The 17,726-nt window shown below is 39.4% G+C and overlaps 1 protein-coding gene across 6 annotated transcripts in view; it reads right to left on the reverse strand.

Moving 5' to 3' along the window:
* The window catches only part of LOC142321221 (cytochrome P450 4C1-like), a 55,015-nt gene extending 52,090 nt beyond the window's left edge, over positions 1–2,925 (reverse strand). For 5 of the 6 annotated variants that reach the window (XR_012755587.1, XM_075359227.1, XM_075359239.1 and 2 more), the window contains exon 1: positions 2,703–2,925. Coding sequence is in view for 4 of the 6 variants with exons in the window: in XM_075359227.1 (XP_075215342.1) it covers positions 2,703–2,871 (169 nt within the window). In the remaining 2 variants the exon portion in view is untranslated. The remainder of the gene's footprint in view (positions 1–2,702) is intronic. The other variant, XM_075359244.1, reaches the window with a different exon arrangement.
* Positions 2,926–17,726: the final 14,801 nt, after the last annotated feature.

Here is a 17,726-nt window from a genome sequence, read left to right on the forward strand (position 1 = left end):
TGGCTCCGGGCTTTTCTTGTTACTGAGTTTCTTGATCGTGCATAGAACTTCCTGCTGATCAAATCTACCCCTATCGTATGCAGGCATATCTCGATATCCGGTTTCTTCTCTTGGGAATAGATTTCTTAATTGTTGTAGAGCCTTGTCGCTGTTAAGCAGTGGGGCTTTCCTGCCAAGCCGCTTTGTCGCAATCTGAAAAGCTTTACCCCAGGGTTCCTCCTCCAATTCCTTGCATAGGTCATTCCATTTTTTACGATTTGCTTGTTTTATAAGAAAGTTGAGTCGTTTTCTGGCCGTTCTGTATTCATTCATGACTCTATTGCTTTCGTCGCTTATGCCGGAATGAGCTCGAAGCCTTTGTGCTTTTCTCTTGCATCTGCTCATGTAATCTCGTTGATTAACTATGTCATTGTTCCACCATTATCCTGTTTGGTGCCTTGATACCGTGCATGGAATTCTGGATATTTCTTCAGTAATGATGTTTTGGAAACTATCTGGATTTAAATTTGTGCAATCTGTGATTCTTCTTGCGGTGTTCCTTACTATCTTTTGTATATGGTGTTTTGGTCATCTTAGAACAGCGCTATGTTGCGTATCTCTTATGTTCTCTGATTTCAATAGCTACTGCCTTGTGGTCGCTTGCTGTCTCTACCGACTGTGTCCGGCCACTGTGTCCGGGTTAAATCTGTTGTCGATTATTACGAGGTTTAAGATAGATGTATGGCCTCTGGTGCTGTACGTAGCCTCTCTGTCATTTATACATGTCGCGCCAGTGGTCGCCAGAAAGTCCTCCAGCACTCTGCCTCTCGCGTTGGAAGAGTCTGCGCCAGCCGCAGTAGTCTTGCAGTTAAAGTCGCCTAGTATTACAACGCGTTTCGTAGATTGCATGGTTATGCGTTGTAGGCTGAAGATTCTTTCCTGGAACCGCTCCAATGTACAGTTGGGGCTAATATAGATTCCAGCCAGAATCACTTCACTCAGCTCCACGGCTACAATATCATAAACTCTAAACCTGTGTCAGATATACTATACCATATACCGGATGTAAATGGTACAAAAATACAGAAAAAAATCATAAACACATTTAATAATTGGTACAAAATGTTAACATGTAACAACTGACATTTGTGTAAAATTTCATATATTTTAGATATGATTTACAGAAAAGAAATTGTTACAGATACAGGTTTTAAAATAACAAACAAAGTATACAAGATCATACAGCAACAAGCAAATAACTGGTTGAACTAAATTAAATATTAAATCAAACTGACTGGAAGAATATTCACTTACAGATGCAAAGAACACATACAACAAAATCAACTTTAGCCTATTACTTGGTAAAATTACAATACATGAAACAAAAATTACGTAGCATAGAAAAAACAAGATATTATGTTATCAAACATAATTGAACAGCACATAATTTACAACCATATATGTATCTATTTTGTGAAAACCACAAAAATAATAAAGCTGATTTAGTGCCACAGAAACCATAATAATAAAACAGAAAACTACAAAAATAACTGAAAACTATATATATATATATATATATATATATATATATATATATATATATATATATGTATGTATATATTTTGTGAAAGTAACATATTAAAAGATCAAGCAAAAATAAAAATGTATTTGGTCTATATTTTTATAGACCAAATACATTATTTGACTGACTATTAAATAAAGGTTTCCTAATCTTGTAAAATGGTGACTTCGATAACAATGCCATTGTTACTTACACTGATGAATAAGTCACAATATTAGAGCCAGAAGAATATTTGAAGAGTAATTTCCATATAATTTGAGTTTTGGTAAATTTTTATTGTTATCTTTTCCTTTTTATGGGATTTATTTCATTTTTTAGGCTGTTTGTTATTTAAAAATATTTTTATAGCTCTACTTATGATGTAATTTAAAAATATTTTTATAGCTCTACTTATGATGTAGTTAAAAATATTTATCTCATATATCTTTCAGTAGAATTACTAAAGGTGGACGAAGCAGGAGCGATATAAAATGCCGAATAGCACTAGCTAAACAAGCCTTCAGTAAGATATATAATTTGTTTACATCAAAAATTAATTTAAATGCCAGGAAAAGATTTTTGAAAGTGTATGTTTGGAGTGTTGCTTTATATGGAAGTGAAACTTAGACAATCGGAGTATCTGAGAAGAAAAGATTAGAAGCTTTTGAAATGTGGTGCTATAGGAGAATGTTAAAAATCAGATGGGTGGATAAAGTGACAAATGAAGAGGTATTTTGGCAAATAGATGAAGAAAGAAGCATTTGGAAAAATATAGTTAAAAGAAGAGACAGATTTATAGGCCACATACTAAGGCATCCTGGAATAGTCGCTTTAATATTGGAAGGACAAGTAGAAGGAAAAAATTGTGTAGGCAGGCCACGTTTGGAATATGTAAAACAAATTGTTAGGGATGTAGGATGTAGAGGGTATACTGAAATGAAACGACTAGCACTAGATAGGGAATCTTGGAGAGCTGCATCAAACCAGTCAAATGACTGAAGACAAAAAAAAAAAAATATCTTTCAGAGATCATATTGAATTACATATAACTATCTCATAAAAACACATCCAAATTGACACCCAACAGAAAACAATAAAAACAGCAACAGAACAAAAGCAATCTAGTATTTTAAATAAAATAATTACAAATATATATTTTTACCTTCCTTTTTAACTGTTATACTCAGTAATGTGTTTCCTAATAATGGAAATGTTGGAGGCCCATTAAATTTGTTAAGTAATTTAATCGTTCTAGTAGACGGCCATTCATGAATTGCTGCAGCAGTAAATAAAACAATAAAAAATATGACAATTAAAATTTCAAATATCATACTGTGTAAGCCTTCCTACAACAACTGTGAAAGTGAATTGATTGCACAAAATAAGTTTACTAAATTGTGTGTCAGTAAAGTCAAATTAATATTACCGAAATAGATTTTCAGGTGAAAGGTCAGTATTTTTCAGTTATGAAGTGGTTATCACGAATGATAATAGGTTATCAATCTCAATGTATTTCTGTTTGCAAGCATGTACACCATTCTTAGGGAAAACCGCAACCTTAACTAAAGATAACAAAAATTTAAATAAAACATGATGATGAAATAAATACAATAAATACTTTTTGCCACTAATTGCATACAAATGAAGAAAAAAATTTGCAAAAATTTACCATAGAAATTAAGATTTAAATAATTGGCAGAAAATTATAACCATTACAAGAAATTAATAAATTTTTCAGAATTTTGCCAGCAAAGAAGTATGTACTTTACGATTGATTTTTCATATGTTAACTGTTACAATACTGTGTTTACTGAGACGTTTTTTCAATGCTGGAGAAACCTAAAACCCATATTTTTAAGAAGAACGGATTATTTTAGAGCTAATGCTTTGGGTCAGTAACACAGTATCCCAACACAACTTCAATACCAGTGAACCAATGTTTTTTTTATTTGTACCAAATTACTTGTCATTTAGAAAACCTTCAAATAAAGTGTCACAAGCCGTATCTTCTCATTTAAAAAAAAAATAAGTTTTCAACTCTTGAAAATTTAGAAAACATTTAAGGATGAAATTTTGTGTTGGTAATTCAAAAAATAATTTTCACTCTTTTAATACATAGATTATCATTATTTCAAATGGTTTAAGAAGTAATATCACGTAATTTTATAGTTATTTTTGTTGGACTGAAATTTAAAAAAGTACTACCATAAATGTTTTTTCGCATCTACCGAGCGAAGGGATGGACGGATTTTTATCTTCTTTTCACCAAAATTCATTATTTTTGTTCGGGTTGTCAATGAATGTAATTAAATGTTACCATTGCCATTAAAATTTTTCAGTTGGAGTAGGTGTAGCAGAGAGGGTGGGGTCCACCTCTTTGAAAATGATTTTAAAAATGTTCCCCCCGAGAATGGTATAGGTGCAAACAGAAATAGGATAGGATTGATAGTTGTTGAATAATAAATGTGGTAACTTTTCAAACAGGTAATATACACACATATGTATTTTTTTGGAAGCTGTAACTTTTACAATAAGTAAAGAAATGCATGTGTAACATGCATTTCGATCACAATCTTATGAAGTAAAGATTGTGATCGCAAAACATTTTGGTTCTCAAATTTCAACGGAAATATCCATTTTGATCATCCCCGAATCCATTTTGATTAGTTCGGCGTGACGTCTCTACGTACGTATGTATCTCGCATAACTCAAAAACGATTAGCCGTAGGATATTGAAATTTTGGATTTCACACTTGTAATATCTAGTTGTGCACCTCCCTTTTTGATTGCAATCGAAATTAAAATTAAAATTTTAATTAATGAAATATTTGGATCTTAAAGGAAAGGCACATAGGTTCCAATCAACCTTAATCTTTTTTTTTTTTTTTTAATTTAAATACATTGATTTAATAACTATTAACCGGTTATTGTACAAAAAAACTTTTGCAATAAAATATAATTCATTGATAATAAAATAAAATGAAAAAAATTATTAGTGAAATAAAATAAAAATAATAGATTTGCTGAAACATCTATCTGATTATTTAATATTAATTAAAAATTATAATTTAGAATCGTATTATTTGTGAATTTTCTAAGCAAATTCTTATAAAAATTGTATATTTTTTTTTTTTTAAATATTTTTTTAAAAATTATTTAACAGAAAAATAAAATACATTTTTGAATTGTATTCAATTTAAAGTGATTATTGAAATTTTTTTTCACTTGTGCGTAATATGCAATAGATTTCGGGTGTGTATTTCAGATTTCTGGAGTGTCGTATAAATAAAAGTTAATAATAATTTAACTATTCCGTTTAGTGACCTCATGTATACTGGTTACAAATATTAATTTTGACCTTACGGTGTAGAATAATCAGTTTTTATTATTTGATTATTTGGTAAACAATTTATTTAAAGAGTAATCAAGGGATTTTTAATGTAACCTAATATTTCAGGTAAGATTGTTGAATGAATAATTGTATAATAAATTGTAATAATTGTTGTATTAATAATTGTTGAATTAATTAATTGAATTAATATTTGATCTTAATATAAACTAACATTCTAGCAATTATGTAACTGCCCACTTTTAGAATTGGAGGGTCATATCTCACTTTCAAATGAAATAAATTTAAATGAAGTGCAGCAAAAATGTGGATATGTAATTTAATAGATGTACAAAGTGGTGTCCATATCAGATTTTTTACTTTGTTTATTAGATTATGACCTCGAATTTGCATTTACATATGCATTTAATTACTTATGAAGTTATTTCTCTTTTGTATAGTGGATAATTTTTTAGGTAGATTTCATAAGAAAGCTATCTATGTAATGGGTACCATAATTCGACTTCCGTAAAATTTCGACATATCTTTGCGTTTCACATCCCCCAGACCCCAACACCACCGTCAGTTCAGAAGTTTATATACATATATTTCACTTTTTTGTGGACATGATAAATGCCGTAAGTTTGCTGCAATCAGTTTCAAATTGATACATAAAATATAACGACCCAAAATATCGGTCGAGTTCGTTAATGGTGGGGGTTGAAATGGGGGGGGGGGCTTTTTCGAAAAAAATATATCGCTATAACTTTCTTATTAAATAAAATACCGAATTCGTTTAAAGTTTCTACTATTCTTTGGATAAGGGCCTAACACTTATTTCAATAAAGTTTTTTGATATTAACAAACATTGGCACAGAGTGTGGAAAAAATGGGATTTCGAAGACAAAAAAAATCATACCTTCCCTAATAGGCACAGTATCGAATCGGTTTAAAGTGCTCAATAGTCCTCTAAACATTACCTAAAACTTCTGTCTGAAACAGTTTCTGATATGATTAACCCTTACAGCAAGGGATTACAAAAATAGTGCTGGAATTGTAAGAAAATGGGGCTTGTCGTATGCTAAACACGTGAAACTTTTTTCACATGTAACGATTGTCATATTGAGTAAATTTGAAGTATTTCTTAACTTTAAGGTGGAAATCTTTTTATCCCCTACTTAGTACCGGTGAAATCTACCTCCGCCTTCCGGGGTGCCAAAAGGGATTTTTTTTATTGCATGTATCAAGACACTTTTAACGATATTTAACTTTTCTGTTAGGTATGTAAAATGGAAATTTATTGTATTATACTTTTCAAATCACAGATCGATAACTTAAAAATAAACAAAGAAGTAAATAAACATTTTATTCAAAAAAATTCATTGTAATACGCTACACAGATCACATCAAGAATGAGTAGATGTGTTACTCCAAGGGTAAAAAAAAGTAGCTACTTTTATTCCGTGTAAGTATCTAGGGAAACTATGGGAAAATCTTGATCAAAACAGTATCACAAAAAATAAACATTTAAAATCAAAGGTAATGGAATTAATTATTTAAATCTAAATTACTACATAAAAATAATAAATATATGTATCAATAGTAAAAATATTTGATAATTTTAAATTAAATAAGTAATTAAAATTAATACGAAATACAATTAACAATTTAGGTGTTAATTGAAATTATATGTGAGTACAAAATATTTATATAAGGACACAAAAAAATTCAGGTTTTTATTTTTAACGAGTATTATTATAGTTGTTCTGCGGACAGTAGACCTCATTCAATTGTAATGAATTTATCAATTGAGTTCTAAAATAGACATAAATTTGTAACGTGAAAATTAAAACAAAATGGAGCTATCAGTTGTAATTGGTCATGAATGGCTTAGCCAGTGCCAGAAATAACTGATTACTGAAAAGATGATCACTATATTGATGTAATCAACACAGGGGCATATCCAGCACAAAACAGAAGGAGGAATGGGGTTTTGAAGACAAAAAAATCTTACCTCCCTTAATAAGAACAGTATCGAATCGATAAAAGAGGTCTAATCATTACGTAAAACTTTTGTCTGAAACAATTTTTGATATGACTAACCTTTACGGCAAGGGATGACCAAAATATTGCTGAAATTGTAACAAGATGGGGCTTGTCGTATGCTAAACATGTGAAACTTTTTTCACATGCAACCATTGTCATATTGAGTAAATTTAAAGTTTTTCTTAACTTTAAGGTAGAAATATTTTTTATCTCCTACTTAGCACCGGTGAAATCTACCTCCGCCTTCTGGCTTTCTGAATTTAACTTTCTTCATAGGGGAAGGATAGTCCATGAAGGGGAATGCTCTACAATAATGCACAATAACAAAAGGAAGAATAAAATATTTATTTTAAAAAGAAACTAATTTTGTAAGAATACTTTGTGAAGATTAGATACAATTTGTCAAACTACAGCTTCAATTAGTTGCTTCTTGTAAACCAAAACCTATTGTCAATGAATGCTTAACTTAGCTAACCCATTTAACTTGTTTTCGCTGGTGGTGCTTCTTAGTCATATTTTAATTTGACAAAGGGAACTAAATGAATGTTTGATAGTATTTGTTGTGCAGGGCTATGCAAGGAATATTAGCAGACCCTTTCTAATAGTCGGAAAAAAGATTTTCTCTTTATTAAAACCTCAATTCTGGCGCTTTCTGTACCTTATTCCACATTTTAAACCACAATTTCCTTTCTTCTTTAAAGGTAAATTAAAGGAAAAAGTTGCACAAGATGAAATACTTTCACTCCATTCTTCCAATGAAACATTTCTCATGTTATTCAGATGGAAATTTATCAGCGAAAATGCAGGCAGTTTACCTACAGAAAATCTGACTTCCAAAGATGATATGATGGAATCCAAGAAAGAAATTATGAGAGACCTCTAAAATTCAGATGGAATTTTGGCTGGATGATTACATCTATGCTTCTATCAGCCACTAATGTGAGTGGTAGTTATATCAATATTCAAATGCATTACAATGTCCCCAGCTTCTTTTAAAATTGCAGTCGTGTCTTTCACCACATCTTCCCAATGAATTCGTAGCATGTCAAGAATACTTTGAACGTGCTGGTTGGCTTTGTCTATGTCAATTGTCTTCATTCGTAGTGCATTTGCTATGGGTTACAGTGAAGCGGAATACTTAGCAATTAATGCTAATGACACAATAAATGAATATCTGCACGCCATTCCATGCATTTGATAATCATTTTTCTTGTCACTGCATTTCCCTCTTCAGCTAAGATCTCTAATTTATTAACAATACCAACGAAGCAATCCTTAAAAACACAGATTTTCTTGTATTTCTCTGACCTCCTAGTCTGACACAGTTCAGGAATGCTAGCAATAAGCTTGTGTCGTAAAACGGATTCGCGAAAAAATCTGATTACCTCCTTGTTAGTTTCAACGCATTTTCGAAAATCTGGGATAACTTTTATAGCTTTGACATATCTGGGATAACTTTTATAGAAGAGCAATAGAAGTAGAAGGCTTTTTTATACTTTTGTCTCCAGATTGCCTGCACACCTCCTTCTTTCCCAGACGTGGTGAAACATCCATCAAAGTCTAACCCCAAACACTTATCTAGGTTTAAGTTTCTATAATAGTTCAACTATTCTACTCAATAGGCAGCTCTGCTGGACCCAGTTAAAAACAAGTCTCCAGCATCACCACCCAGCCAGCCGGGACTGGTCATTACGCCTTACTAATTATTTTTTACCCCAACCTATATCCATCCTTCCATTACTCTATCACCCCAAACGTCCTCTTTGTCGGTGTCATCTTCCACCTCTTCCTGACCTTTTTTCCTCATGATGGTAATGAGCATATTGCTAATTATGTCCCAGTTTCGCCTCCCAAAAAGCACCACCTCCACCAAATTCTCAGGTGTCAAAACACTAATAGTGGCGATCACCTCACGCCTCGCCTCTTCCCATTTGATAGAGTAGAACACTGTATGCTCCACTGTGTCTCTCTGTCCACAGTACAAACAAACGTCTGACCTCCTTCCTTTCCGCTCATAAAGATAGTTATTAAAATAACCATGGCGGGATAACACTTGGGTTATTTCAAATGTTAACTCACCATACCTTCTCAACAGCCATGACCTAATCTGCGGAATAAGACGCTTGGTCCACCTTCCTTCCACGACCTGTCCACCAAACCTGCCACTTTTCAAGAGTTTCCCTCTTCGCCTGGCTCTTTGGCACACCCAACGATCTCACCTTAACCTCCTCTGCGACTAGATCTAATGGCTGTAAAACCGAAATCACCAAGACCGCCTCTGTTGAGACCGTCCTATACGCCCAGGAAACTCTAATCGCAAGCGGCCGCTGGAAAATCTTTGTCCTGACCACCTGCGTTCCCAAGGCCCTGTTCCAGGCAGGAACTGCGTAAAGGAAGACAGACCTAGCCACCGCCAACACTCTTCTTTTTGACGAGCTAGGTCCTCCAATCCTTCCCATCAATCTTGAGACAGCAGCCATCATCTTAATTCTCTTACTGACGACCTCGTCTACGTGAGGATAAAACTTCTTTTGTAGTCGAGCCAGACTCCAAGATACTTTACCTTAGGCAAAGGCAGAATGTCGATGCCCTGTACTGTGAGCTTTATTCTATCCAGCCTCCTCCTCCGTGCCATGACAATAAGCTGTGTCTTCTTAAAAGACACCAGTGGTTGAGGTTGAGGACAGGTTCCTCAACCTCAACCACTCCTCTGCCATATCAACGGCACTATTCATTCCCGCCATGACCTTATCTTCCGTCTTGGCGATAACAACTAGCGAAAGATTGTCTGCGAGCTCAGTTGGATACACACCATCCGGGTACTCCAACCGTAAAAGCCCTACAACAACGGACCTATGAAGGACCCCTGGGGCACTCCTACCTCCGTCTATACCTCTAACGGAACTCCTTCTGCACATTCAATCACAGATCTACCAGAGAAATAACTCTGCACTAACCGTAGTACGTACGGTCTCACTCTTCTTCGTCAAAGTTCCTGGAGGACCCACCAGAACGGCAGCGAGTTGAAGGCATTGGATACATCCAACAACACTATGGCCGGGATGGCTCTTGTCCTCCAGGTTCCGCTGACTGCCTCGTCTACCAGATGCATAAACCTATTCAAGGCATCAGTGGTGGTACGTCCCTTACGAAAACCAAATTGGAAGTCGCTTAATCCTTCTCCAGTCTCAATCTCCTGGTTGAGCCGTACCGTCAGCATTCTCTCAAAAAGCTTGGCCAGTTCACTCAACGGCAAAACGGCCTATACCCCGCGGGATCGTCCACCTGCCTGCCACCCTTCCTCAGAATCACCAAGTGGACCGACATCCATTTCTGCGGAATCACTCTATCAAACAATATCCGATTGAAAGCAGCAAGTACTTCCTCCAGCAATACCATCGCCACTAGGGCGACCATCTCATTGGGAATGCCATTCATGCCCGTGCTTTTTTTTTTTTGCTGATTTTAATCGCAGCACATGCAACTCCGCAAGCGTAAAAGGTGGAATATCCACCACAGCGATTTCCTCATTTGCCTTCTGCGGCCTCCTAGAAAGCAATACTCCAACGCAGTCCTCAAGCATACGTCGCGACAAAACCGGCAGCGCCGGTTTAAAATATCCTCCCTCATTCCTCTTCTGAAGCCGTTTGCGAGCTCGGACACAGAACATCTTAGCCTCCACTACCTGCGGGGACCACCAATAAACAGGCTTTTTTGAAGACCTTACATCCTCCATCTCCTCTCGACAGGCCTCTGAAACAGTCTCGTTCAAGAACTCAAGGGAAATCTCCCCAAGATGACCAAGTCGCTCCATCAAAGCATCCTGAACTCTCAATAATTCCGCTACGCTAATCACTTTCCTCGCCGAAGCCACGTCACTCAGCGCCCACGAAGCTCCCAGCTCAAATAAAATCGCCTTGTAACCTCTAAGTGTCTCTTCATGAAGCACTTCTGAAAAGAACCAAAATTAAAAAAATAACCAGTACCCAAAATCCCGTAGTCCTGAAGTCCCCGTAGCCGCCAACCGCGGCGAAACAAAAGTAACATCTACATTCGAGGTTTCTGTGCTCCGAACTAAAGTCGGGAACTTACCATTATTGAGACAAGCGAGGCCCAACTTGGCCATCACTTCCTCAAGGTACCTTCCCTCGCATCAATGCATCCCCACATCACATTCTTAGAATTGAAATGGCCCGCAGTCACAATATTTTTACGCTTACGACGTTTCACTTGACTAACCCACGCATCCAAGACCGCCAAAAAATCCTCCATTGCTAAATTGGGCGAAATATAAACTCTACAAAGCACAACTTCCGCCTTCTTTACCCACACATATCCAATTTCTGAGCCATAGCTCAAAAACGGAACATTATTATTAAGCTTATAAATAGCTGCACCTCTCCCAATATCAAATAACCAGCTGTCTTGCTCTAACTGCCAAAAGTTGGGTTCATAAATCAGAAGCACGTCGGCATTTCTCCTCCTCGCAATCTCAAAAATCGCGTCATGCGAAAAGGCACTTCGATTAACATTAGCCTGAATGATCCTAGCCATCAACTTTTTTTATACAACGCCCCGCTTTATGGCCTACACAACCGCAATTCATACACTTTTTTGGCAGCCTGCAATCCACGGCCTTATGGCCATCCTCTCCACATTGAAACATGCTTGAGATCTATCCTGCCCACCGCACCTTGAAGCCATGTGTCCTCTTCCTAAGCATCGGAAACACTTAATATCATCCTTCCTTGCCACCACACGGCATTGACCCAAATCAATTGGACCCCTCCTTCTTAATAAGCTTAGACGCTACCGTCTGAGGCAACACCACCGTGGCCACCTTAGTGCTACCATAAGCAACCCTCGACGAAACTCTCACTTCCACGCCTTGATCCTCAACAGAATCCCTCACAGCTGCTATTACCTCCGCCTCCAACGTATCGGCCTACAAATCATTATTATTCAAAAAGGCCTCGCAGTTATTGTCACATTTACACCCACAAATTTGTCCTTAACCTGTCTTCTGATCTCCTCGATCTTCGGCCAGTTGTTCTCTGCCGAAGTGAGGTCACGGTTGGGTCATAGTGATTACGCCCGAAAACACCGCTTTATGGAGGATAACAAAGATACTGGGACGGACTCCACCAGTTCTTACTGGAACTGAAAATATACAACATTCAATCAGGCTCAGGGCTAGAAGACTTTAAATTTGCAAGTAAATCCCGTAATTCGCTCAAGGTTAGGGGTGCGTTCAGCTCCCGGTTGACGTTAATATTCCGCCAAAGCATATATTCAAAGCTGAATTCAGCGCTATTCTTAATCCTCAGAAAAATGTGTCGAGTCGCTCGAATTCATTGAAAACTTGTCTCTCACTATGTTTGCTATTTCGTAAGGGTTGTGTATTACACGGCCATTCTCAACCAGATCGTGTACATGGTTGGTTTTAAAGTTACTTTGATTTTTTTTATCCTGTTCCGCATCTCACTTATGTAAGTGTGGCCGTTAAGAAAGAAAGGTAATCGCACCACGCTTGGCGTTTGCTTTTTATAATATGTCCTACTAGCACTTGAGAAACGATTTTTTTGTATTCGACAAAGGTGGCCTCATTCCGAAGCCGTTTATATCTATTGTACACATTCTTTAGTGCTTGCATCTCTAATCTACATTCACTGTTCCACCAAGGAATACGTTTTTTTTTTTACCTAAGTACCAAGACTTTTTGGGTATACTAAGCTCAGCAGAGCGCATTGCAAGACCTGGAAGGTCCCTAATTATTGATTTATCTGCCTGCCACATAAAGACCTCCAACTACTTCAGAGATCACCTTAAATCTATTCCAGTCAGCGGCTGCAGTAGCCACCTACGGCTCACTGTTCTTAGAACAACAGACATTTTGCGGTGTTTAATCGCTATCTCAACAGGAAAACTGTCACTATCATATAGTTTAGCCTGTAGCCTTTTTTGTCTTTTTACTGGCGGTAACGTGTGTACCTCCGTCAGTCTGAGCGTTTCCAGTGGCATACTGCAGTTGCTGTTTTGCATCTTTTTAAGTAAACCCATCACCTCTCTGTGGTGTGCAAGGCTTAGATTTCTACGGACATGTGCCCACCTCATCGCGGCGAAGAGAGTGGCAACGACTTCTGGTCATAAGTACCCCGTTACGAATAAGGGAATACTTCCTTAAGTCCTACTCGCGTTCTTTTCAGAACGAGGGCCGTAATAATTAGTTATTTTATAACTGATCCAGAAGCGGCTAAGTGGTACGAAGAGTGACAGGGGAATACAGAAGGTCCCCAGCTGCCCGTAGCTCACTGCGGGTATTCGTCATACCTGTGGGCTTGCCCAATTTTTCCAGTAGGAGGAAGACAGCGAGCGTTTCGTTAGTTAGATGTCAGGACAGGATAGGGAATCTCCGCCCATGTCTGAGTTCTTTGAGGTGAAAAAGTCCAGGAGGAAGAGGAAGCCGGAGCCTGTTCCTTCGATCTCGTCGGAGGAGGGGGAGACCTCGGATATGGATACAGAGTTACCCACCCGGGTTGAACCTAATATTTTGTTGAAGGCGTTCAAAAAGGCGACGGGCAGACCAGGCAGTTCTGCCCCGCTGGTCAAGTCAGCACAGGGCAACCTGGACTACCTCGTAGAATTCTTAGAGCACTCCTGCATCTTGGCCTCAGGTGCGAGGAAGACTATTCTTCCTTGCTTAGCTAAAATTCGAAAAGCCATTTCTGCTGTGGCGGAAGGGTATGTGACTCTAGTCTCCAAGCCCAAGGAGGTTAAATTGGTTCAAAAAGCGGCTCCAGCTTCAGCACAGCCCAGGCGCTACGCGAAGGTAGTACGTGGCAAAAGGGAAGCCAGTCAGGCCAAGAAACCCGAAATCTTGTTCGTGAACAAGCCGGAGGGTTCACCGAAGACAAGATCTGACTTAAAGAAGGACTTCCAGGCTGCCCTTCGTAACAGCCGGAAGTGCCTTCGGATTAGGGAATTAAGGAGACCAGCAAGGGTCTAGTGGTTGTGGCAGATAATAAGGAGACGGTCCGCGTCATCCAGGACTCTCCTACTAGCCAGATATTTTTACATGGATTTCAATACTAGATCGTGGATACCGGTGTTCTTTGGTGGTTGGGTTTCAATTAACCACACATCTCAGGAATGGTGAACTGAGAATGTACAAGACTAACACTTCATTTACACTCATACATATCATCCTCATTCATCCTCTGAAGAATTATCTAAACGGTAGTTACCGGAGGCTAAACAGGAAAAAGAAAGGACTCTCATACTGTGAAAAAGCTTGAGGTCAAAGTTGACCCCAAGCGTGGTTGTAGGCCCCGGATCCAAATTAATGACATTGACCGTAGCCTGTCTGATGAGGAGGTTCTGACCCTGATCGGGAAAGAGAATTCCAATTTAGACGAGGCTGCATTCAAACAGGAGTGTAGATTTATTTTCAAGACTGGAAAGCATGATGCCACTCGGTATCACGGCGTATTCAAATTAGCCGCTGGTCTCTTCCAGAAATGGTATATTTCTAAGAAGGGTGGCTTTCTAACGTCAGAGCGTATGCGAGAAATTGATGACCAAGGTTTTGACTCTTGGCAAGCTAGGTGGAACGATTCTTTTACTGGTCGATACACGCATGGTATTTTTCCAAATGTTAGGGAGTTGCGTGTGATTAGCTGGGTTTCCTCTAATCGGCATATTACTCAATTTCTTTTGGGACATGGTGCTTTTAGTTTGGCTAGGTTTAGGGTGGTTGAATCCTGCTTGTGTCCGGACTAAGGGTCAATGACACGGTGGACCATGTCCTGTATGTCTGTCCACAGTGCGAAGCTGAGCATACCAAAGATATTAGGAAACTTGAGAGAGTAAACTCCTCTTTTGATCTGTGTGTCAACTAGAGGACTCGTTGAGACTGGACAATTATGGCTGGCTTCCTTCGATTCCTCGCCCAACGTAGAGGAGCCGAGGGGCTTTAATAGAGTAGGAACCCGGGCGGCTAGGGTCCGCCTGGACAGTCTGCTTGACCGAAGGTAGGCGCTTTGGCAGCGAGCCGCTGTTAGTTAGATAGAGGTGACTATGACTGGTGACGCTGCCGGCGAAACGCCAACTGCACTGCCGACGGACATGGGATGCCATGCAGCCGTGAGGTGAAGCAGCATTTTGTCGAGAGCAGATTAGAATAAGCAGACGACACTGTCGGCGGGATGCGGCTGCACTGCCAATGGGCATGGGACACCATGCAGCCTTGAGATGTAGTGGTATCTCGACGATAGTTTATGAGGTGAATGTCACGCGGGACTCTGTAATGGAGCCGAGTGGGAGTAAGAGGTCTGCCCGCCTGTCCCTAGTGGACCAGACCGGAGTCCATAATTTAATTTAACCTAAGTCTGGGGTTTGAACTAAGTCAAGTTCACTAAAGGATCTAGGACTAAATTTCGTTGTTGCGATCAACTTGTTTGGTGGTATGTTGTGTTTATTTTGCCTCAAATTTGGCCACGGTCCAAATTCTGTAAGTATGCGTAGATCTGCGCGCAATGTGGTGAAGAGAGCTACAAGCGTGAGGATTGTCCGCAGAAAAAAGAGGCTCAACTGTAAGAGGTTGCGCAAGATTCATAGGCACTCCGTGAATAGCGTGGTTGTTACGAGAGGGCAGTTGAGATTTACTTCAACTTTTCAGTAGTTAGATTCAGTCAACTTAATGCCCAGGGTGCCTATGTAGTCCAAGTTGAGCTAGGTGAAGTTGTCGAAAAACGGAGCCTCGATGTTGTCCTTTTTCAATACCCGTATATGGTCAACGGTAATCTGCCAGGTTTCCCTGGTTGAAGGAAATTTTTCGTTGGTGACAGCAAACCCGCCGTACTGTGCAGGAAGTCTTTAGATAGTGTCTTCATACGACACGCCTCTGACACGAGTAATGTCGTTATTAAGCTTGCCGTGGATGGTCTGGACCTGGTTGTTGTTAGTTCGTACTTTCAGTACAGGGATCCTAATGAACAGCATTTGGAATGTGGGATAGAATTGTTAGGCTGGTAGCGGGTCGTCCGATTCTTATAGGTGTAGACGCGAATGCCAAATCGCCCTTCGGCACAGAGGAATCACGGACGCTGGTGGTGGGTTAATCGAAAGTTTCATCGCGCAGCATCATTTCGATGTCTCTAATGTAGCCGACGAATTGCCCACTTTCGCTGGTGCAATTGAGTTGCGGAGGGCCTTCCATGGTACTAACATCGATGTTACCATTGGTAAGTATATCCCAGGTAGGATTGTGAAGTGGTCTGTAGTTGATCAGTGATCATCAACTGATAATTTTTGCGTCCAACTGATGGACGCAGCCCATCAGTAGGCGGGCTGCGTGATGTCCATTGGGGTAACGTCCCTGTACAGCAGGGGCGCTTCCTGTACAGGCGTGAGGATTGGCCTAGGTTTTCAAATATTCTTGCGGCCAGGCTCCGAGTCTTTGCTCGAAGTCTGGACGAGTCCCCGTTAGACGACCTGGCAAAGAATTTTTCTTCTGCGTTAGCTGAAGCCGCTGAGCATTCGATTCCAAGAAGCACGGGTCGAGAGATAGTAGCTGGATGGTGAACTCAGTACTTGACCGCGATGAAGCAGACTGTGGGCCGGTTCGGGACAGCCCCACAGCGTGAGGGTGATCCTGATGGACGTGCAGTTTTGATTGCGGATTATCGTCGGAAGAGGACCGACTATTTTCAGAAAGGTCTTCTAACCGTGATCCCGGCGCTCTTTTGTACAAGAGCAGGGAAATAAGGACCCATGGTGTGTTGTCTATAGAGTACTTGGTCATAAACGGAAAAAACACATTCTTCTGTCGGCTCTCTCGACCCAGGACGGAGTTGTTATAGACAAAGATCGTGTCCTCACTCTTCTGATGAACGATCTGCTTCCAGATAATACTGAGATTGGTGAAACCTCGTATCATCGACGTTTTGGCAGGGAAGGTTTTCGCTCTGATAATTTGTCTTCTGAGATTACTGAGGCAGAACTCCGCCAAGTAATTTATAGCTTGACTTGGAATAAAGCCCCCGGATATGATAGTATCACAGTGGAGCTCCTTGTTCGCACCTTGCCATTGATTTTTGGTCCTTTGACTAGGGTTTTTAATAGGCTGATTGCTGCTGGATATTTTCCACTGTGTTGGAAACGTGGTGTGTTGAAATTTCCCTTCGAAGGTTGAGACAAGGATCCCACTCCCACTATAAGTTCTTTTTACCGTCCTCTGACGCTCTTGCCTGTAGTAGGTAAGGTTTTTGAGAAGGTCTTGTACCGCCGCATTAATTCTAAGTTGACTTCTAACCATATGCTGATGGATGATCAGTACGGTTTTCGCCCTGGCAACAGCACATAGAACGGAATACTTAGGGTAATAGATCTGAATTCGTCCAGCGAGTGCAAATATTTGTTTGGAGTCTTTTTGAACATATTCGAGGCCGTCAATAACTTATGGTAGTCCTCTGCCTTGTTTCAACTTCAGCAGCGTGGGTGCACGCTAAATAAGATTAGAACTCTTTCGAACTACTTCAGCGATAGAACCGTCGTCCTTCGTGACGGCGGCTCGGAAGTAGGAAAGACCCTGTCCAAAGGTTGTCCACAGGGTAGTGTTCTAGATCCACCACTCATCTGGGTCATTGAGTTTGACTCTCTCATGCGATTGCGGATGCCCAGTGGCTGTCGCATCGTGGCTTACGCCGACAATGGGTTGCTGCTGGTCGAGGGCAACTCGCGTGCCGAGATAGAGCTCAGAGCGACACAAGCCTGTAAGGTTCTCAGTTTGTGAAGTCTTCAGCATAAGATGGT

This window comes from Lycorma delicatula, chromosome 1 (genome assembly GCF_047948215.1).
Source record: "Lycorma delicatula isolate Av1 chromosome 1, ASM4794821v1, whole genome shotgun sequence".
In the NCBI taxonomy this organism is placed as follows: domain Eukaryota; kingdom Metazoa; phylum Arthropoda; class Insecta; order Hemiptera; family Fulgoridae; genus Lycorma; species Lycorma delicatula.